At 38.3% G+C, this 23928-nt stretch overlaps 2 protein-coding genes across 4 annotated transcripts; one reads left to right on the plus strand and one right to left on the minus strand.

Moving 5' to 3' along the window:
* Positions 1–41: 41 nt before the first annotated feature.
* nup58 (nucleoporin 58) lies at positions 42–14366 on the minus strand. Of its 3 annotated transcripts, XM_077735663.1 has the most exons (14): positions 13819–14366; positions 13493–13656; positions 12777–12809; positions 12398–12673; positions 12162–12324; positions 11912–11977; positions 11632–11806; positions 11410–11489; positions 11216–11334; positions 11047–11129; positions 9796–9997; positions 2786–2869; positions 2303–2401; positions 42–1030 (listed from the first exon to the last, which is right to left on the minus strand). In XM_077735663.1, exons 1-14 carry the CDS (start codon positions 13899–13901, stop codon positions 861–863), a joined length of 1797 nt encoding a protein of 598 aa, XP_077591789.1. In that variant the 5' UTR covers positions 13902–14366; the 3' UTR covers positions 42–860. The 3 variants fall into 3 exon arrangements, with proteins under 3 accessions (XP_077591789.1, XP_077591790.1, XP_077591791.1); XM_077735664.1 differs by lacking the exon at positions 2786–2869 and having other exon boundaries at positions 13819–14363; XM_077735665.1 differs by lacking the exons at positions 2303–2401; positions 2786–2869 and having other exon boundaries at positions 13819–14364.
* A 253-nt stretch (positions 14367–14619) lies between these two features.
* On the plus strand, positions 14620–23657 carry mtmr6 (myotubularin related protein 6). The gene is made up of 15 exons (XM_077735662.1): positions 14620–14859; positions 17069–17200; positions 17893–18055; positions 18149–18306; positions 18798–18926; positions 19139–19273; positions 19539–19671; positions 19747–19856; positions 20257–20382; positions 20457–20506; positions 21047–21140; positions 21213–21319; positions 21571–21705; positions 21773–21899; positions 22928–23657. The coding sequence occupies exons 1-15, from the start codon at positions 14836–14838 to the stop codon at positions 23282–23284; spliced, it is 1980 nt and encodes a 659-aa protein (XP_077591788.1). The 5' UTR covers positions 14620–14835; the 3' UTR covers positions 23285–23657.
* Positions 23658–23928: the final 271 nt, after the last annotated feature.

Genomic DNA, 23928 nt, shown 5'->3' on the forward strand with positions numbered 1-23928 from the left:
CTTCATTCAAAACATTTCAAATGCCAGAAACAATCAAAACATCATTTATGAAACTTTATTATCAAACAGCTTTTTCAAAATACGTGTACAGATAGTGATTGAAAAATAAAAGTACAACATTAAACCATTGATGAATAGACAAAAAGAACAATACAAAGAAAATATTTAACTGTGCACATGGAACTGAAAAAGCACAGAAACATTTGCATGAAAACACTAAACAATGCATCTCTAAGTTTTCATTACCTTGAGATGCACTGCAGTTTGACCGATGATAAATTGAAACAAAAACAACTTCTCAAGAGTCAATGACTAACAATGATTTTCACCCATCACTGTACCTCTTACAAAAATAAAAGTACTATGCCTAGCTGAATTCCCAAGCATTCAACAATTGAGGCCTTTAAAAAAAAATTCTATTACCCCTAATTAAATTTTCTGGACGGCGATCGGGGCAATGTCACCAAACTTTGACGATAATTGCTCAAACTTTATAAGCTACAGCTGACCTTCCCAAAAGCAATGCAAGTTAATGTGTATCATTAACCTAAAGTGAATGTCTAAAATGAATTTGGTCCTACCTCAAAGATGGTATCTATACGATGTTTATTTATTCGAGTAATGATCATTTTCCCTAAATGGGGATTCCCAGTGTTTGGCACTTTGGGTAACAAACAGACCTATTAGACTACAGATCTTAGTTAAACTAGGATGGAATGGAAGGCAGTGGGAAATAATGGATAGGAAAACTAGCACATTTCCAGTGCTTAAGCACCCCTAAAATGTGTCCGGTATTAGTATTCTTTTGGGAAATTAGATTTTAAAAAAAACTGCAGAACATACAAACTTCTTTGGGTCTTTTATCTTTTGCCCCGTTTGTTACCGGCAGGGGGCTTCTTTAGCTGCAGCAAAGGTGCAGTGGTGCCAAAACCGGTCGCAGGTGGGTTGGACACGCCAAAGGTGAGTCCTGCTGAGGGGTTGATGCCAGGGTTACTGAAGTTAAAGCCTGAGTTGTTGGTAGCACCAAATCCTAGACAAAGAATGGAAAGTTTACAAAAAAAAAAAAACATTTGAACCGGTGTATGTTAGCAATATAGTCCTTAATTGTAAATTCTACAGTGGAAATTTACACATCTCATCTCATTTTCTGAACCACTTTATCCTCACTAGGGTCACGGGGGTGTTGGAGCATATCCCAGCTGACTTCGGGCCAAAGGCATGGGACACCGTGAATTGGTGGCCAGCCAATGGCAGGGCACAAGCAGATGGACAACCATTCACACTCACACCCATACCAAGGGGTAATTTAGAGTGTCTAATCAGCCTACCATGCATGTTTTTGCTATGAGGAAACTGGAGTACCCACGCACATGCAAACTCCACACAGGTGGACCGACCTGGATTTGAACCCAAGTCTCCCACTGTGAGGCCGACGCGCTAAACACGACGCAAAATTAACTATATTATATAAACATTTGATAGTTAATTTGCTATTGCAGAATAAGAAGCACATTTAACTTAAAAAGTATCATAGGTCTAGAGCTAGCTGCACTCTGCAACTCATGCCAGGCTGCCAGGTGAAACAGCTAATAAAACAAATCAGGTTCCATGTTTTACATAGTGTTAAGATTCACCATAATCTGCCAGTATCAAATATTTATGAATGGGTTTGATACAATCAGACTGAATACATCATGCATGGTTGAGGGAGGCACTATATTAAAGTGTCAGTCACAAAATGAGGAAAGTAAAATGTGGTTCTTTTAAATAAATTCAGGTACAGTCAAACCTCTACTTACAAATGCCTCCAGGTATGAAATTTGAAAATTGTTGTGAATGCATTGATTCTCACGTTAGAACCTAGCTGCACTCTACTGGTCTCTCATTGGCTGTCTCACAACAATCACTATCCAAGGTTTTCTCTTATGTACTTTTGACCACCGTTCATCATCACAGAGTTCTGACGGAGTAGTTGTGTGAGGAATTCTCACCCTCTTGCTACTGAGACAACACAATTTCTCGAATACGGGATGAATAAAGTTATCTTATCCAATCCAACAGGACCATGGGACAAATTAGAGTTTACATATAAAGTACTGCTCTACTGACAAAAATATTCTGGAACCAATTAATTTCGTGAGTAGAGGTACTAGTATATATTTTCAATTTGAAGTTCAAACCATTTGCAAAAAGGTTTAAGCATTACAACTATTTTGATGGGGTGGGGGCATCAATAACACACACATAGATCTATTCCTTCATCCATGCAAATCATACTTAGGGTGTTACAATCAACATGTACCTGCACTCAGACTGCCTCCTGTGGGCTTAGTGGTGGAGGTGAAGGCAAAAGAGGAACCCCCAGTCCCCACCCCACCAAATCCTGGCCCTGCACCAAAACCTGTGGGAGAGTGAGACGAGAGTCAGTCAGACCCTGGCGCACAGCTTCATTAAACTTGGTGAGCCTGCACAAGCTAACATGGACTGTACTGACAGCACATAGCATGGCAAAGTTCAAAAAGAGGAAAAGAAAAAAAATGTTTAGACTGCATTCAAACTGGCCACTTGGTTAGTTTATTTTTGGCTGGGGCATGCTTTTGAAATTGCGGAAAGTCCACAGCTGTAAAACGTGCATACGAACACAAGCAAAGATGGAGGTTTCCAGTGATGTGAACGCACAAACTGCATACAGACGAATGTGACAAGCCAAGCTTAAGAGTCAACACTCATTTCAACCCCAGACTACCAAACTTTCAGAAAAAAAAAACAAAAGCAAAGGCAATACCTCCCAAAGTGGTCGAGCCCAAATTAGCACCCACTGCTGTGGCAAAGGGGTTGCCAAACCCTCCACCCAAGGATGCCTGGGTCCCTATGGCACACGGAGAGATTCTTTACTCCATTTAAAGCGTGGTTTTGATAGACCACCTCCTTTTACTCAAAAAATCATCATAAAAATACTCATAAACCTGAACATTTTCCAATTTGAATTATGCACAAAGTACCATAAGTAATTAAAAACTTGTTTTACCCCTCTATTTTTATCATTCCAAGATGTCTTTAGTGAATTATTGAAAAACTCAAACCATAATCGTAATAGCAAAACTGTTAGTCAGTCTATGGTAATTTATGCACTGTAATTAATTAATATTTGTATCATAAATTCGCGAGAGAAGGTACTAATGTCACAGTACGCTTGAATTTTAGTTCTATTGTTAATACATTAACACTCCGTTGTGGTGGAATCAGAAAACACAATAAGCAACAGAAAAGATCAAATATTTGAGGTATTGTGTGACGTCAATTTAAGATTTGTGGCAGAAAAATATTCCTACAGATAATTCAAGATCAATTTTAAGACTTTGGGAGTGTTTGACTTTAAAAGTTACACATTAATTTGCAATTGCTCAAAAATGATTTTAAAAAAAATGTGGCTAGTTCTTTCACTCCAAAATTTGTCTTTTTTGCCTGCGTCTATGGTATCAAAATCTAATGAATTAGTCTCAGTTGAAAATAAACCAGGACAACGGTTTCTTTGTTTAAAAATCGTTTTATTGTCAAATTGATAAGCAAATCAATTTACAGACACAAACAAGTTTAGAACATAATTGTAAAATTATTCCTATCTGCTACTGCATTTGAAAAGTTTCAAAAGATTCAAGATTTCAGAGTGAATGAACTAGCTCCTGTTAAAAAAAAAAACCAAACCAAAACATCATCACACTGTTATTGAATATTTTTTTAAAAGGCACACCATATTATATATTAAATACACTGTATCAACAGGCATTGGTTAAATATGATTAAATACAAGTCAAAGCACTGAAGTGATAAGACAAAGATTGGCATTTAAGGGCTGCCAGTTACTGTAAACTTCTAAACCACACACTCACTATTTAGTGATACGTTAGAGTTGAAATAATTGCATGTTTTCTAACCAGTAATTTAAACAATTAAATCGATTGCTCTTCGACAGTGTTTTTACAGCTATCGTGTGTATTTCAAGCACATTTGACTGGGTTAAATTATCTCTACAGTTCTTTCATTTGCCTCATAGACCCCCCAAGAAACCATGTAAGATAGGTAGTAAAAAGGACAGCTAAAATAAAAGACGTTTTCACCAATCTTGAAAAGCCAAAACACAGTTGTACTGCACTCTTGTTGAGAAGTACCAGTGTTACTACATAAAATCAAGGTAACTGTCAAGCCTACTACAAAAGGAAGACATGTTCAAAAAGATTACCAAAGTACAACTTTGTCCTGACTCCTCTGGCTGCCAACTATTTGATTTTTAAAATAAATTCCATGCCTAAACTTTGAGCCCTTAGATGAGAATATTGAACAAGCCATACTAATAATGAAAATGCACCAAATCTATTTCGTATAGGTGCTCTCATCAATCTGCAACAGATCACAATTAATCGATTTCCATTTGATGATTAATCACCGATCAATGCTATTATTATCAACCCCCCAAAAAAACACTCACTAACATTTTCCGGCCTACAAGTCCTGCTCAGGGAATACGACATCCTCACAAATGACACCTACTGAGCTTGGAAGCTTTATTCTGGGTCACTATGCCCTCGGCTCCTTTTCTTCACACAGTTCAGGCACAAACAGCAGCTACTAACCCAAACAAAATGCCTCCTATGTGGAACAGAAGCAATATTTTGAGGGCGATGTAAATTTATAGCTTACAACACATTCCATGTAAAGATGCCTCAAAGGGAAAACTAGATCAAAAAGCTTCCATACAACTAATTCCATTTGACATTTAAACAACAATAGTCAAAGTATGGTGTGAACTGGCCAGTCAAAACAGCGGATAACAACCTCAATCCAAAGCTATGCATTATAGGGCAGACATCAAAAACCATGTGAAGGAAAGTGTCTCGACAGCTGCAAGTTTTGGATATTTTTCCAAAAGAATGTTAATTTCATTTGGGTAGTTATCAGACTGCGTGCATGGAGGGCCCAAGATATCACTCGCTTTGGTTTTCTTGGTGACAACGCGAACTAAAGAGGCAATTCCGTAATTTATCGACAAATCAGTGAAATTTGGTGGGGATATTTTATGAATCCGTACTTAACAATCTAATTATATTTATTTTTAAAGGCCTAGGTCTAAATAATAGTGGACTTTTTGTTACCAATTAGTTCCCAGTTTTATTATTAGTATGGCCCAATTTAACCTTGAGCAACAAATGTATTACATGCACAAAATTAAGCCTAAAATAGTTTCCAGGAATTTATGAGGTAGTTTACTTGAGTGAAATAAGCATGTTAACATTTTTAACATGTGATCCAAGAAATGGCATTGTGTTCATTTGTCTTTTTGAAGTACGTACAGTTGTGGTCAAAGTTTACAGAACATAATGTCATGGCTCTCTGGAGTTTCCAGTTATTTCTACAACTATGTTTTTTTCTGAGTGATGGGAACAGATGCTTCCTTGTCACAAAAAAACATTCATGTAGTTTGGTTCTTTTATGACTTCATTTTGGGTGTACAGAAAAAAGTAATCAAATCTCCTGGGTCAAAAAAATTATACATACAGCAGCGCTAATATTTGGTAACATGTCCCATGGCCATTTTCATTTCAAGTAGATGCTTATGGTAGCTATCCAAATTTTATGGCTTTCTGACATGGACTTGTTTCTTCAGCATTGGCCACAAGTTCTCAATGGGGTTTAAGTCAGGACTTTGGGAAGGCTATTCGAAAACCATAATTCTAGCCTGACTTAGCCATTCCATTACCACTTTTATGTGTTTGGGGTCGTTGTCCTGTTGGAACACCCAGCTGCACCCACGGACCAATCTTCGGGCTGATGACTAGGTTATTTTGAAGAATTTGAAGGTAATCCTCCCTCTTCATTAACCCATTTACTCTCTGTAAGCACCAGTTCCATTGTCAGCAAAACAGCCCCACAGCACACTGTGCTTGCATGGTGTACATGGGGTTAAAGGCCTCACCTTTTCTCCTCCAAACATATTGCTGAGCATTGTGGCCTAACAGCTCGGTTTATGTTTCGTCTGACCATAGAACTTTCCTCCAGAAGGTTTTATCTTTGTACTTGTGATCAGCAGCAAACTTCACTTGAGCCTTAAGGTGCCGCTTTTGGAGCAAAGGTTTCCTTCTTGCCTGGCAGCCTTTCAGTCCATGGAGATGCAAAACACGCTAGACATGTGTACTATGACACCTGTGTTCCAGCTGCTTCTAATTCTTGGCAGATCTGCTTTTTGGTGATTCTCGATTGAATCTTCACCCTACTGACCAATTTTCTCTCAGCAGCAGGTGATAGCTTGCGATTTCTTCCTGATCGTGGCCGAGGCAGTGACAATACAGTGCTATGCACTTTATACTTATAAACAATTGTTTGTACTGTTGCTCTTGAGACCTGCAGCTGCTTTGAAATGGCTCCAAGTGACTTTCCTGACTTGTTCAAGTCAAGGATTCGCTTTTTCAAATCCATGCTGAGCTCCATTGACTTTCCCATTGTAGCGTTTGCATCCAATAAGACCTATTTAAATGGCCTCAGAGAAGTCATCAGTTGTAGTCACTCATAATAATTCAAGTTAAGAGGCCATGCTATGAAGCTCATTTCACTGACAACGTTCTAAGTCCCCCAAATTGCTAATTTGTGTTGCTGTATGTATATTTTTGACCCAGCAGATTTGATCACTTATTCTGTTCAACCATAAAGTCATAAAAGAACCAAACTACATGAGTGTTTTTTGTGACAAAGAAGTATCTGTTCCAATCACTATCAGAGAAAAATCAGCGCAGTAGAAATAGCTGGAAACTCAGGAGACATGACATTATGTTCTTCACAAGTATTTGACCACAACTGTAGCTTGTCTTCTGCAGTTGAGTTATTTGGACCTGCTATAGATTGTGTGGCTCCTTAAAGCCCGTAAATTAATAAAATTTTTGGTGAGCGTTTCGTATATTTTTGACTGAATGGTTGCTGATGCTCTTGTACTCTATTGATTTTCTGTGAGGATTTTTTTAACATTTAGGTGACTTAAGTATTTTTAAAGCACTCACTGTAGGACGAATTGGAAGGTCATACTCTTAAATTCTTATTCCGAGCCCGTATTGGTATGTTAAAAAACTAATCTCGATTTCAAGCAAGTGCAAAGAAAAAGGAAAACAACTTTTTTTTTGCACAATTTAGCCCCTCAAAAAGCTATCTTTTTTTTAGAGACCTGAGTCATTTGGTACATCTGACTTCCACACATGGAGATGTTTTGGGCCAGAGAAAAATTTGCAACATTTCCAAACAATCCATGGTTCCATTGCATATGCAAACAGATACTGGTAGGTCGATACATACTGAATACTATTATTAAACCAAAGAGTCAAATATGAACTCTTCGTTTCAGAAATGTTGTGGTGGAATCCCGAAAACTTGGTGCAAAGAGATGCCTATGAGATGTCTCACAACAATGGCAAAATGAAGAGTGTAGTAACCTGTCACGCAACTGTAGCATCACCCGTCTTAAATATTTTCATATCAAGATCCTGCAATAACGGCACATAGTGAGAACAAAAGACTGGGACTCTGTTGGCAGCATATGTTGTTACTAGTAGTCAGTCAAATATACCTAAATATAAAAGTACCGTATTTTCACATCTTTAGGGAGGACTTAAGTGTACAATTTTCTCTAAAATGGTCGATGGGCCCCATCGGTCGGTGCGTCTTGTCTGTGCACTAAATTCACCAAATTTTTGTATGTCCCTGATCGCTTGAATGACTGGTTTTATTTCTTGCGGGCACCCTACTTATTTCGATCAACTCAGCGGACATTAAGCCTAAAAATAGCCTCCCTGCGCATTCCAAGCATTACGGTAAATCCATTCAAAACATCTCGGTGGAGTGGCGAGGCATTTGACTTTCGTTTGCCTTCGGTGCTTTTAACCCTCAAAAACACCCCCAATACTAAAAAAAAAACTGCATATTAGTGCTATACAGAGGAAATACCTGACGTGAATGACAACAAAATGCAAGTGTGAACGCTTGGAAGATGGACTGAAGCCAATTAATGTCATGTCATCAATATTCCAATTTGGGATATATTCCATATACACAGAGAAAAAAATTATCTAATAGTTATATCAAAAGCATCCATGCGACATGGAAACTCACTTGTTTTGTCATAAACAATCTTAATCTATTTTTTAAATGATTGTTCTATTAAAAGGAAATATGAAGAAAAATGTTTCATTTAGTTATTTAATCAAATCCTGTTAAATCCAAAATGAGAACGTCTTATGTCGGCCCCTAAATAAATTAACGTGGGTTGGGTAAGATGAGTAGTTTTTCTTGCCCGCCTCACATTTCTGAGGCCAAAAGGTTCAGTCCACAACCCAAAAACATGAATGGTAGGCTGGTTGAACACTAAATTATATTTAGCTATGAGTGTGAAAGGTTGTTAAACTTCTTGTGCCCTACGAGTGGCTGACACATTCAAGGTGTCCCCTAAATACTGCCATAGTTGGCTTGTATAGGTTCCAGCCTAGCCCTAACACAAATTAGCAAAAACAGTGTTGATATTAAGTCATGAAATACTCAGTAGTCAAAGTGCTCTTGTAACAAAATAAAATATTAAAAAGAAAATGCTCACTAAGATTTCATTTTACTTGGCACCAGGAGAGAAAGCAGCTTTGTGTCACTAAAGTAAAATCACTGAAAAATCATAGCAAAGTTTACACTGAAATCGTTCAACAGTACTCGCCGGGGTAACAGTTCGATGACATAGTACAATGTTCAGTCGTAATAGTAAGCTTTGGCAGCAGATTTTTACAAAAAGACCCATATTTGATCAGGTAGTTGACCAATGATGCCTGGTGCTCCCTTTTTTAACCATTCCCAGGTGATGTATTGCTCTAGAACCTACACCTTGATTGCTGTTTCTTCACTATAAATTATACACATTAATACTTATCTGGCATATTGCGCAAGAAATCTTGCTGTGGTTTGGCTTGTCAAGTTGTGCTGTGAAGTGCTCAGCGAGCAGAAAATTACTGGTCAGTGTATAAACATGAATCCTTTACTCTTAGTAAAAGACTCCTTGTATTATAAGTTTCTGGATTTTGATTAAAATATTGATATGGTTTCAAAAGAATAACTGACAGTGCATGATTACGACTACATTTACTCATTTCTACGAGTTTTTTTCGCCTCTAAAGAGTGCTGCCTATTACCCTGTAGAACAGAAATGGCTTGCTTGGGAACCACCAGTTTTAATATTATTTAAAAATAAATTCTTCATTTTCCAACTTCCAAGCTGTATTAAAATCAGTTATTTAATTAGGAAGTAAAGCAGCTTCCACACGGAGTTTACATCTAGAATCACTTTTTTTACGAGCCAAATATATACTCATTTCAATAAATTCTCATAATACTGATTGTGTGGGCTTTATTAAAATATAAAATAACGTGGAGTTCTCCGTTCAAGCTTTAGATTCTTGGATATTTGAGTGGCCTTCAAATATTTTTGGCTTTGTTTAGGTGACATCAGTTGGCACCAAAGCCATCAATATCTACTTATGTATTCCACACGAAGAAGCATTAGATATATGAATCTAGCTTAGTCAAATGTGAAAGTAGGCCACAATAAATATTTTCTATCAGGAGAAACCATCACTCCTCTTCCCCTTTCTACAAGGAACATAATTTTTCCTCCATTCAGTTTGATTTCAATATCACCATATTTATAAATTAAATAAAATGCAATGAATGACTCGCACCCAAACTAGCCGAGAACATTCTAAAATTTGTAGGCAGTCAGACCTGGGTTCGGCTGCTGTTGCTGGGTCAGAGTCGCTGCCATGGCCACAGCTGCAGCATTTGGCACACTTGAGAACGGGGCTGGACCGGTGGTCACACGCAGCGTACTTTGCCATTTCCTGTTTGACGCTCGTTTGGACTCAAAAACATCAGTTGAGTCCTCCAAAAACGCCCGGCGATAAGAGAGGTACTGATGCTTCAAAATCTAAAATACACAACATTGGGGGGAAAAAAGAACAGCAGGCATTAATATTATATACAAACCCCGAAATACATTGAAACAAAAAAAGCAGAACAATTTCAAGTTACACTACTTGTTTTATCAAGAGTGAAAACATACTGATAAAATAATCATGAGGGAAAGTGTCTGCTTGGCATTTTCTTTCTGAGAGCAGCACAGATAGAAATGAACTGGAGAAAAAGTCCTGATTCCATTGTTTCTCATATCCCCATTTATGGTACAAGTCATGCTAATACCACAAAGCTCCCTATGATAATAATTAGAACTATCACTAGTTTCAGGAAATGTACTGTAAATTCAAGACTTATGAAGACGGCTTGAAACTAAATTCAAGAGGAAATCGACAACAATTAAACAAACCGGGGCATGACGTAATTGCTAAACAACACCAAAACACATGAAGTCAAGCCCCATTTAAAAAGACAATCATGAAGTCCCATCAGTTAATTCTTTGAGATTTAATTGTAAAACAAAATAGAAAATTTGGAGAAACTTGCAAATTGAAAAGTAGTCTGCAATTAATTGATTGGCAACCAGTAGGATGTACCTGACCTGACTCGTGGGGAAAAGTGCTCAGAAAAGGAATGAATGCAAATTAAAAATTATTGAAAAATGTAATCTTTTCTTTTTTACAGTGTCATTGGTTACATTTACATGAAATCTTGCGAGAACCAATGAGATCGGCTCCCTCCCTATTGCTCCCAGCAAACAAAGAAGCATGCTCAACCTGTTTGTCCCTCTAGTTTTCACTATATGCATAAAATGTTAAATTTGTACAATGATGAATCTGTATTTGGTCCATTTTGGCACCAAAAGAGACTATAAATTTGATTTTTTTGACTCCTGAAAACCTTCAAAATGAATTTAAACTTGTAGAAAAGTTACTTACAAAAAAAATAAACGTAGATTTTAATAGTTCGCAACACAATTTAAACAAATCATATTTTGACAGATGTCTGCATAAAGATTTTAGTATCAGGGTGAACATGTCATTTTATACAGTTTGTGCTGACCTTTACATTCTCATGAACAGATTGGAGTTGGGCAGCCTGGGCAACAAACGTCTGATACAACTTCTGCATAGCCATGGTGAGGTCTGAAAACAGGATGTTTTTGTTTTAAATAAAAAGGTTCTTATGGAATAAAAAAAAGAAATCATGCAATGTGTGACTTTTTCCTGACCCTGAGGTGTGATGTGAGAGCCACTACTCTGTGTGGTCAGGTGGTTCTCCAGCTCTTCAATCTGCTGTCGGTATTGCTGCAGTTGGACCTCAAACTGCTCTATCAGGCAGCGGAAATAACTAAACAAATAAGGACATTTAAAAAATCGTCCTCACATAAAACAGATTCAAAGAAATTTGTGATTGGCTACATACTCTGATGGAGCCGTGTTTTCATGCTGCAGTCCAGGGGGCGTCTTTTGTGTACGTAGTGCTATGTCAGCATTTTTAAGTTCCTAAAGATGTGAATAGAAGTTCAGAGTGAGGATTGACATTGAAAATTCCATAATTTAAAATGAAATCAATTTGAATACAGTCCTTTCTGGCACAGGTTAAATGAGCCCATCTGAGACAAAATGTTTTTTGTCTATCAGCTACCTGTGCAGTTTCCAGTTTTAGCTTGTCAATGGCCAAAGCCTGACGCTGCAGACCACTGGCACTGACAGAGATTAGCTGCTTGAGGGTCTTAATGTCATCCTGGACTTTGAATATCGCCTTAGATGACATCCTGCTGATCTCTTCCTGAACCTGTTTCTGCTCTTTAACAAATTTTCTGGGGGGAAAAAAAAACAAAAAAACAAATTTTGAGGTTTAAAAAAAGGCATATAATCTAGATTGGATGGCTTGCAAACATTTTTGTATTGTGATTTACACTTACTGGAAATTGTCAACATCTTGACAAATAAATGGAGGCAGGTTTTCATCCTTTAAAGCTTTACTGTCCCTTTAAAGAAGAACATTTAGTGTAAATTATAACCTGTTAATTAATATAACTGTGAACAGGGACAATATATACATTTAGCCATCTAATTGAGTAGATGCACAACTTATTTGTACATATAGTCATGTACTTAAATCAAGGTCGAACAAGGGAATGATGATTGTACCATTGTATCAACATGACTTACTGGGCGGTGGCTCCAGATAAGGCATCACTCTTCTTTTCAGAGGAGGTACTGAAGTCAATCCCGCCCAGGCCAATACTGGGAGCTGGGGCTGCCGTTGAAGTACTTAATAAAGAACCTAATGTTAATCCCCCCCCTACTCCTCCCAAAGTTGGCTGACCCAAACCTGGAATATACAGTTAAAATGGGCATTATGAATAACATAAATACTTTGCAACAGACATTGCATATATGCTAACCTGTAGTGACCGCACTGGAAAAAAGACCATGGCCCAATGATGGTACAGTTGCTACAGCTGCTGTGGTTGTCGTGCTTCCGAGCCCGAGCCCAAACCCTGTCGCTGCTGGCTGCTGTGGTGCGGTCGATGTCAAGACAGAACCAAATGTTAAACCTGCCCCAGGGACCGACGCAGGGGTGGTGGTAGCAGCGGTGAGGGAGAATGGTGCAGCTGAGCCAGTGGGTTTGTTGAAGGTTAGACCGAAGCCAGTTGAGGCTGTTGTCGCAGCTGGGGCCCCTGAACACATACAGGAATTCCATTTCATATACAGTCTCTCTAAACATTCGGAAAATGTATTCAAAATCACATTGAAAAGAACAGGATCAAAAACCAGGTCTACCTAATGTTAGTCCAGCAGTGGGAGCAGCAGCACCTGCAGAAAAGAAATGTGTAATTGCTTCTGGTACAATTTCCAGTAGAGAATTACATCTAGATTAGTTTATATTATACACGAGTTTAGCCTTAACAAAATGAAATGTCACTTTTCACTTTTTGTATTTATAAAAAATGCTTATCTTTGACTCGCGTCAACGATTTTACAAACTGTCAGTTGGTGTGGCAAATCATTTGCATTGATTTTGTTTCTTGGTGAAATACAACATTTGCCATAGATTTATTGTCACTTTAAATATGATAAAAGTTATTGTAGCCATTTGGAAATAATACATTACATTTTATTGACTTCTCAATCTGTTACCAGGTATCATTGAATTTATTGTCTAAATAGCACAACAATTGTCTTTTGGTTCTAAACAAGTAGGTGGGGACGGCAAAGCTGGGCCCCCTTGTTTGTAAACATTGAGAGTGATGAATGAATTCTAAAGTCACATAACAAAATAATGGTGTATAAACCAATTATCTTATTTGAAAAGCTCAAACAATGATAGTTTTAGCATTTATTAAGATTTGGGATTGACCAGAAACACTTTGGCCGTACATTAATAACATAATTATTTACCAAAAAATACAGTTTTTTTGCTCAATTGTGCATTGAAAGTTGGCAATAAAGAGTACAGTTGCCCGGATTTATCCACAACTATGCCTTGTGTGACCTACCAGCGGCTGGAGTGTTAAATGAGAACCCTCCGGTTGGTTTTTGCCCGAAAAGACTTCCACCTAGTCCAAGAGATGCAGCTGGGGTGGTCGTAGCAGGGGCGGCAGCAGCAGTAGCCCCCAATGCGTTGCCAAACGAGAAACCACCGGTACTAGCCGCAGGTGCACTTAAAGCCAAGGTAAAAAGAAAATAATCTTAGGTCAAAAGCAAATGACACAGAATGACGTTTAAATAGTACAGCGTCTCGAATATAGGCAAGTGATGTTTTTAAGACGCTGTCTATTGATGCTATGCTAATGTTATCTCAGCCGCATAGGTTTTTATTTACCTGGTTGCTGCACCGAAGGAAAATCCCCCACCAACAGTGGTGGTGGTGGCACCAAGTGTCGTCCCGAAGTTAAATCCAGACATTGTACCTCAAGCATGAAACATCTACAAGTCAAACTATTATGTACTTTTGCCACATGAGCAGCGAGCCAGACGGCATCGCCACAGTGTATGCTAGTTAGCTTCCCAAAAATGACCGCGTGTGGGCCAGAGGCGTTCAATCGGAATAGAGAATAATGTTTTTCTCTAGAAAATCCATTATTTAAACATGATTATAGTGGGGCCCCGTTGCTCTTTAATGTACTTCCCACCTAAGATATCCCTTTTAAATAACGAAAACTTGCCAAATCCGCTTATAGTGTGGATTTTCCTTTCCGCGCCTGCTATGTGAATTGAACGAAGCGCTGTTGCATTTTGGGAGATATATTATTCAACTAGAGATTTCACAAATATCTGCGCTAGATACCCTTTACGATGGCCGCTGATTCCTAACGCCGCCAATTCAGACTTTCGCATCTAGCTCTCCCACTAAATGTGATCTCTGCGCGATAACTCCATTATACTACTTAGCATGCCTTCTTCCTACTTGCGTGACGTGTCGCACAAGTTTTCGACACATGCGCGACCGTAGAATTTCCTTTCAAAGTAAGTTTGGACCCAACAAAAAATAACAACACGCACTTCTTATTATGGCTATAAACCACATTTAATTTAATTATATACATCATTTCAATAATTGAATCCATCAAGAATCTACATCCCCCACAACTTTGATTTACGGTTCCCTTGAGGGCTCTTCTTTTGAAAAGCAATGCACTTAGCGATGGGTTAATTTTCTCGCACTTTACGCGGATGCTGGAGTGGGAAGTAAACGACTATAAACATACTGAATCCGCTCAAGATCGTAGCATCCTGTTTGCGTAATACATTTTTGATACGATTGTATCAATGGTAGAGTTATATGTTGAAGGTATTGCGTGAACTCTGAAGTCACTGACAGCTGTTACGCCTTGGAGACATGGAACACATCCGAACGCCGAAGGTAGCTAATATTTTCAAGCTAATTGCAGTGGATGGGTAGCAAAACGGGCTCGGCCTCAGCTTTCACAACAAATGCACTTGTGCTACATTTACTTCATTTCCAATGCGATTGTCAATGTAAATCATCTGTGCAGACGGTGCTTTCTTGGTCGTTTTATACGTGACAAGCACCCGGAAGGTTTTTTTTTAAATGTTTTTTTAAAACATCTTGCACCACTTTATCCGCCCTCTTTCAAATGTTACGCCCTCATTGTATTGATTGACATAAAAGGGCTGTCAACAATGTCCAAATTTTGTAATTACGATTTTCTAAAGGTAGGTGACAATTAACTTTAATGTCCTAAATGTTTTAAATCCTGCCAGCATACTATATGTACATGACTCCAACCTTTTAAAAAAACTACACTAGCACTTTTGCACAATTGGATTTGTCTAAATCTGCAACCTCCAACTTAATCATTTAATGAAGATCAGACTGATTGTTGCAGATTTAATGAAGATCAGACTGATCGTTGCAGATTGAAAACAGACTCTCACGAGGCTCTCTAAAAGTCTTTAAATCATTTGTTTATTTGCAAAGAATTCGCAAATGGGTGTAATTATTACTCCTTTATAATAACCCGGATATCACTACACCCAGCGGATGAGTGGTTGGACACAGTGGGAGACCTGGGTTCAAATCCAGGTTGGTCCACTTGTGTGGAGTTTGCATGTTCTCTCTGGACCTGTGTGGGTTTTCTCCGGGTAATCCGGGTTCCTCCTACATTCCAAAGGCTGCAATTGACTGGCCACCAATTCAGGGTGTCCTCCGTCTCACTGGGATGGGCTCCAGCACCCCCCACCACTCTAGTGAAGATAAAACGGTTCAAAACATTAGATGAGATCACTTCATGTTTACCATTATATTAAAATAAGACATACATTGGAAGAAAAATGTCTTGTGGGGAATGGATTGACTTTTCTGCCTCCCCAAACGTAGATGATATGCTGCTGACTTCCTGTATTGAGCATAGCTGCTGTCATCACTTTTTCTGTGAAAAAGACAGGAAAAAGGAAACTGGGGAAGAATGTATGTGTCGCCTAGAACTAATCTTGCACCGCTTATCTAATGATAACTCATCATTTGCACGGCTTTTAGTGACAGCAGGCTACAAAATAGATAATAAGCATTTGACGACAGAACCGTTTACTAACATGCATCCATAACCTGTTTACAACAATCTATCTAGTTTATGGTCACAACCGTTTGCTATGGAAAAAAAGCAAACCCCCACCATGTGACACGGGTGAATAATCTACTCACTACTACATGAATGTATTTGCTCGGTGAAATTGAGATATGGCACGTATAACTTGCTGGAAAAGGAACATCACTTTTTGTACTTATATTCTTCAGTACAAATAAAACCAAACATATCAAGTGTCTCAATGTCAAGTGTCTTACTTTTCTGGATTTCTTCTGCAAATCTCAGATATGTTGCTTTTTAAGTAATCTCCTTGTTTTGTGGTTTTTATTTCAGAATAATCAGTGTTTCTCATGCAGTCAGCAACTTTGATGTTTGTTAAAATATATTTGATTTTTTTAAAATGAATTAGTCACCAATTCACATTATATCCTGACACTTGGACAAAGTCAGACGTCCCAGGCTTCCGTTCATTCACAACCTTAATGACGGCAAGATAAGATTTAGGGATGGTTATTAATTATGTGTCTTAGGTTGTGGTAGAGCACTGAGTGGTCAGCTCTAAGTGGCGTATAATATTCATCCTAAAGATGTATTTTTCAGATTATAAATCACCAAGCCAAAAAATACACTAAGAACGGGAAAAAGAAACACGTAATACGCACTGGAGTATGTTGCATTTTTTGGGGGAATTTTATTTGATAAAATAGAAAATAAACTTTTAAATTAACTTTCCCGGGCCACACAAAAGGATGGGGCGGGCCAGATTTGCCCCCCGGGCCACCACTTTGACACACGTGCCTTAGGGGATAAAGAAAAAACCTACCCACTGCCAATGTTGATATTATCAATCACTGTTAAAATTAGAATGGGAAATGATTTAACATTGTGTGAATAATTTCACGTATGAGTCACAATGGATTCGACCCCCCAGCCAAACGGTGAAAAAATAACTGACTTATAGTACGGAATATACGATAAATACAATAGATTTATATGCTCATTATTTGAAATATCTGTTTGTAGGTGGAGCGGGTACGTCTGTTGGATCGTTTCAGCAACAAATCCAAAAGTGGCACACTATACCTCACAGCAACGCACCTCATCTTTGTGGAGATCAGCTCCAATAACTCGACATCTGCTGTAGAAGAGGTTTGGGTGAGTGATCACAGTGTTTTAAAATTCATCAACACTTTCCCTTACACTGCACCCCTGCCTATTCACTTCTCATTGGGCCAAAATCATATACCGTGTTTTCACGACTATAAAGCGCACATAAAAGTCTTAAATTTTCTCCAAAATAGACAGGGCGCCTTATAATCCAGTGCGCTTTATATACGGACCAATACTTAAATTGTTATCACGATAAAATCAAATACATCAGTCGATAGGGTACACCATCTTCTACAGTTCTCACAACTATGGCAAGCAGCCCCTGAATCTACTATTTTCCAGTAGAAAAAGTACTGCTCGGTGACTGCTGGGATATGTAGTTCTTTTGTCCATTCACCCAATGAATTGTGGCCTGTATACATGATGGATTTGTGGGTGCTGATGACGTGAGTACGTTGTAAAATGGCTAAATAAAATACAACCTAACTCAGTTTTGCTTCCGTTGCCTTTTTAAAAACGTGTTTTTAGCGCGTATGTTTTGTATTGCCATGCCTGGCTGTGTCTATAAAAACGTTGCGTCCTTTGTGTGTGTAAAATACAGAAATCCCACTCGTTATTAACACTGCGGCTAAAAATACAATGCGCCGTATAGTCGTGAAAATACGGTAGTTTGCATCATTTGTGATATTTTGAGTTTATACAGTCTGAACATGTTTACAATCTCCACTTTTCTGCAGATTTTGCACCACCACATAGCATCTGTGGAGAAGCTTTCTCTCACCACCTCGGGTTGTCCATTGGTTATTCAGTGTCGTAACTTCAGACTGGTTCACTTTGTGGTGCAGAGAGAACGTGACTGCCATGACATCTACAGCTCGCTTTTGCGCCTTCTTCGGCCCGGTGAGTTTAACTTTTCCTGACCGTGTAGGCATCTACTCCTGCACGTTAATAGACAGATTTACAATATTCTGTAATTTCCTTTCTTGTTTACAGTGTCGTATGATGAGCTGTACGCGTTCTCCTACAATCCCAAACAAAATGACCAGCAGCGCGAGGAAGGCTGGCAGCTAATTGACTTAGGAGCAGAGTTCGAGAGAATGGGGGTCCCCTGTGACCAATGGCAACTCACAGATGTGAACAGAGACTACAAGGTCCATGATGTTCTGACCTAAGAAAATGTTATGTACTGGTAGACTGCATTAGGGCAACTGTTGTGTATTGAATACTGTTGCAAGGAATTTGTTAATGTTTTTTTTTACTATTATAATATTTTTTTTATGTATATACAGAGTTAAACATTTCTATCTAATTGACAAGAAAATAAAATACACACCAGAAGTACCTAAGATTCCAAACGAGGAAGTTAAAACTTCAACAGTGATCCAAAATATTTAATCCATGATGAGAACATTTATTTTAAACAGCACTCAAAAAATCTACCGTATTTAAGTAAAACAAGTTATGAACTATTTTACTCAGTACCTTTAATTATACATTAATAATAATGGCAATATCTTTTCTTATATTTTGGGTTTGAGTCCGACCTTACTTTAAGTTCTCATTTGAAAGGGGTTTCCGTCACCAGAAAAAAATACATGTTTTTTTTCAAAAGCTAATAATCTAATCATGCCTTTTTTCATAGATTTGTGAGACATATCCACGTGACCTGTACGTCCCCATTACGGCCAGTAAGCCCATTATTGTGGGCAGTTCAAAATTCAGGAGCAAAGGACGTTTTCCAGTACTTACTTACTTTTACCAAGAGAAGAAGGTTAGTAGTTCTTTATCATTACCTGAGTTTATTGCTATATTTGTTAGTTTCTGCTTCGCTTATCTTACCAGTATTTTGATTGATAATTTGGCAATTGATTTGATTTGTGATTTTTTTGTTGTTTTGATCATTCATTGCCTTCATTTTTCAGTGATTTTTGGATTTGAATGATTTTAACTTATTCGGATCGTTCTTTTCGGTGTACATTACAGGCGGCAGTATGCCGGTGCAGCCAGCCTCTTTCTGGGTTTAGCGCACGCTGTTTAGAAGATGAGAGCTTGCTGCAAGCCATCAGCAAAGCCAACCACAACAGCCGATTTGTTTACGTCATGGACACAAGGCCAAAGGTAAAACTCTACTATGTGTCATGTGAATATTCAGTTCCAACTGTGATCCACTCAAAGATAACAACAAGACTATTTTGGTGAATTCTGGGCATGAGTTAGAAGTATAAGCCTAAATTGCCCAAACACAGAAGTTCAGAACTGAAATAAGTATGAATAAATACTATAATTCACCATTGATGGGTGGCCACTTGTACTTGTACACCAGCCAGAAAAAAAAAATAATTTTCCCTTTTAAACTGCTGCCCCTCCTACCACTATCTTGCAGCTCAATGCACTCGCCAACCGAGCAGCAGGCAAAGGCTATGAGAACGAAGACAACTACTCCAACATTCGCTTCCAGTTTGTGGGCATTGAAAACATCCATGTAATGAGAACCAGTCTACAGAAATTGCTAGAAGGTAGAATATCGCTGCATCAAAGGTTCACTGTTGAACTGTTTTTCTGTAAAAAGCCTGTTTGTTTGTTCCCCTTAGTGATTGGTTCTCGGTCCCTCTCAATGAGTGACTATCTGGTAGGACTGGAAAGCTGCGGTTGGTTGAGGCATATTAAAGCTGTTCTCGATGCAGCGATCTTCCTTGCTAAGGTAAATTTGAAAAGTAATCGTTGCATTTTGTTTTGTGTTGAATAAGATTTTAAATGAAATCGTGTGGACATAAACAAATTTAAATAAACTTGGATTACTTTGCAGACACTCAAAAATGAGTTTAATCTATTCTTGCACTAAACTTAATTTTAATTTTGTTTTCAATTTTTATACCTTTCTTCTCCCGGGTTGACTCTATTTGCCCCGCCTCCACGCTCACTTTCATCTCATGAAGTAAATGCCTGTTTAAGTATAAAATCAGTCCTTCTTATAAATGTGGATTTTTATTGGTGTCCAAGGTAACTTCCAGTGCGGGATCAAAGCTAAGAGAGCCTTAAAAATATGAGTCAATCAATGAGTGGATTTTCTTACGTCACTGTGTGTGTCACCCAACCGCTAGGCAGTGACCCAGGAAGGAGCTAGTGTTTTGGTTCATTGTTCTGATGGGTGGGACCGAACAGCGCAAGTCTGCTCCCTCGGGTCTCTACTTATGGATCCCTACTATCGCACCATCAAGGGTTTCATGGTACCAACAACATATTCCTTGTATGTTCTTGCGTTCTACTTACCGCTTTCTCGTTTGAATTTATGTATTTTTAGGTTCTGATAGAGAAAGACTGGATCTCGTTTGGCCACAAGTTTGCAGACAGGTAAGATTTGGTTGCCAGGAGATTTATTTCTTCTTTGAACTCATTCTTAAAAATACACTTCAAGATTCCTTTTGGGAAAAATACATGTAGTTTGAAACCATTTTGAATGACTTTATTTTTCCCATTGAAATGTCAAGTTAAATGTCCAGCATTGTTTCAGACTCAAATTGCCTGCATCATAACGCCTTTATTAAAAGTAAAGGCAATATTTGTTTGTTTTTTCCTTTTAAATTCTTAACTTTAAATTGCTTTTTGAAAACAAGTGGTCATTTAAAAATGCTGATTTTTCTAAGTCTTTACGGGATTAGTTGACATCCTAGATGATGGCATTTTCAAGTGCTTAACAATATACATATATATAGCAATATTCATTGATAACGCTATTGTAATCAGTTGTGCTGAACTGCACTGCACGTTAATCACAGGGGTTATTAAAATCGGTTAGCCTATTGAGATGACCAAATTATACAGCAACAGTAGAGGAGCATTTTTGTCGTTACCATTTAATGAATATTGACTACAATATAAACTGCAATATAGGTGTGACCAATTGGATGGAGACCCAAAGGAAGTCTCTCCTATCTTCACTCAGTTCCTAGAGTGTGTGTGGCAGCTATCTGAGCAATTCCCTCAGGTCTGTGTCTGCATCTTTGTGTCCCACCTGCAAAAGACCAGAGCTTACCAGCATCTTTTCCCCCCTCATCAGGCATTTGAATTTAGCGAGTGGTTCCTGCTGCAGATCCACGAGCATGTGCACTCATGTCAATATGGAAACTTCCTTGGTAATAACCAGAGGCAGAGAGAAGAGCTTCGGTGAGTTTCCGGTGCTCTTAACTGATAATATTTAATAAAGAAGTGCACGGAATCCAGAAAAAGTTACAGTACAACTGGCCTTAACAATTGGAAACTTTATAAATAGAACTATTTGAACTTCTTAAGCACAATATAAATGCTTCTTGTCAATTTAAATAGTGGTCTTTTAATTTTTTTTATTACAGCGTCCTTTTGTGTCACAATTTTTCCTTTTTAAGTCTTTTGACAATTTTTATTTTCTTTTGTCCTAGGCTAAGAGAGAGGACTCATTCATTGTGGGCAGATCTAATGAGTGAAAAACAGAACTACTTGAATCCGTTCTACAGCCCTGAATACTCTGAAACACACCCTGTGCTCGAACCCTCCACTTTGCCCTACCATTTCAAGTTTGTACCACCTTTTATAGCTTTCTCAGCTTACCAGAAGTCTCATTTTCATGTGTTTGTATACAAGGTTTTGGAGAAACATGTACCACCAGTTCGACCGCACCATGCACCCTCGGCAGTCCATCCTGAAAACTATTCTGACTGGTAGGGAGAACTGTCGCAAGGCAGAGAGCAAGCTGCAAGCACTAGAGAGTGTAAGTGAACTCATACTAAATAATGCGAAACTATAAAAAAATACAGTCCTACCTCCACTTACGAAATTAAGTGGTTCCAGGATTTTTTCGTAACTTGGAGTTTTTGTAAGTAGAGCAGTACGTTATATGTAAATTCTCTCATATGTTACACGATCCTCAAAAAAAATGACTAACGAAACCGTTTAAAAATGATCAATGTGTACCAATTTTGTATAAAAGATGTGAGAAACATAGAAACTTAATGTATTAAAATGAATATCAAGCATACAAAAAAATTCTATTCATGCAGCGCAAAGTAAGGAGAAGCTAATGTTAGCACACGAACACATGACATAACGACACATCTAAACAACTTTAAATTCTGTATTCAAAACGACTTGCCATTGAATACAACTACGCTGACCTGCAGAGACTGTCTATTATTAATTCAATACATCAGCGCCAAGATACTGTTGTAACTTATTGGCATGTTGTATGAGGTGTTAGATTGACTTTTACCTTTCAGCAATAGGGCGATCTGTTTCAATAAGTAGAACTGAAGATAAAGTGAGAGTTAACATTAAAGAAAATAAAAATAAAGTGAATGTTATTCATAGACTTGGAAAGAGTCAGAAATAGGGGATTAGCAATAAATGTATCTAATATTTTTATTTTCACTTTTCTTGACTGAATATTTTTCTGCAATGTTGTTTTCTAAATATTTTTTTTAACATTTATTCAAGGCCTGAACATTAAATGGTGCATGCCATCCCTCTCGGTCAAAATGGATTGTGCATCCATTCTTATATGGTATTTCTAATATACATTTTCTCACAAAAAAAACACATCCTTTAAATAATATAACCAGTTGGAAGCACAAAGCTGAAGTAAATGGTCACTGAGCTCGGAATGTCTAGTTTACTTTAGTGTTTGAGCGTTTCTGTTTCCACAAATGAATTGGAATTGTATCCTTTTTTTTGATATGTCGACTGCAAAGATTCCGTAATTATAACGGTACTAATTCTCTCATCGTGTTTTATTGCCCATAGAGGCTTCAACAGCTCGGCGTGACACCTGTCGTGAGTGCTGGGCTCTCGCTAGACACTCCCACCAGGGAACATCGCTCACTTGCCAAACCCTTCCCGCCGCGCCCCGACTCCCTCATTCTGGGGGCTCCTGTCAATCATAAGGAAGTGCGCCGGCTGCAGGAGGAAGATGAGCACGAAGAGATTGGTGAGGAAGCCACTGAGAGCACCGACACGGAGCGGACAGTAGAGGGGAGCAGTGGCACTGAGAGCCGCAAGCAGAGCTACGGAGAGCTGGAAGAAACCTACAATAATGATGTGGTCAAAGAGGAACCGGCTGTTGTGAGTCTAGAGTTTGGAGTAGCACGCATGACCTGCTGAGGACAGGGGGCATTATGAGGAATGGACTGGCGCAATCTAACAGTTTACTGAGAATGTGTGTGTGTGTGGGGAGAAGCTCTTGTTTTTGATGTGATTACATGCCGATGATAAAATGGTCCTGAATGGCAATGTCTGTCTATGTCTGTATAGTTTAAATCTCTATGGAAATGGTCATTATCATGTCATCTATTGCACCTATAGTAATGCAATTGCTTTTCTTTTCTTTTTTTAATGAATGTTGGGACGCACTATAGTGAAATAATTTAATCCACAGTGAAATATCTGCTTTCACTTGTTTATCCCTTTACACCTACCCTCAATGTGTCTGATTGCATGAAAAAATAATAAAGCAGGACTAGTGGTCTGAAAAATATGGCTGTGTCCTAATATTTCATGACAAATGGCACATTAATCATGTTACGTCAATAATCCTTCCAGATCCTTTTTTTTTATGTTGAAGCATGCACTTTCATCCCCACTGAGGGCCCGGAGCCAGTCTAATCTTAACCTCAAAGCGGAAATCACACCAAACCGAAAAAATTGGCCCTACTCATTGTTCCACCCTCTTTTACATGGCTATGGATAAACCAGCTATGGCGTTAATACCTTGAAGAGGCTCAGCTGTCAACAGTTGCCATTAGTGA

The sequence above is a fragment of the Stigmatopora nigra genome, chromosome 16 (genome assembly GCF_051989575.1).
Source record: "Stigmatopora nigra isolate UIUO_SnigA chromosome 16, RoL_Snig_1.1, whole genome shotgun sequence".
NCBI classification, from domain to species: Eukaryota; Metazoa; Chordata; class Actinopteri; order Syngnathiformes; family Syngnathidae; genus Stigmatopora; species Stigmatopora nigra.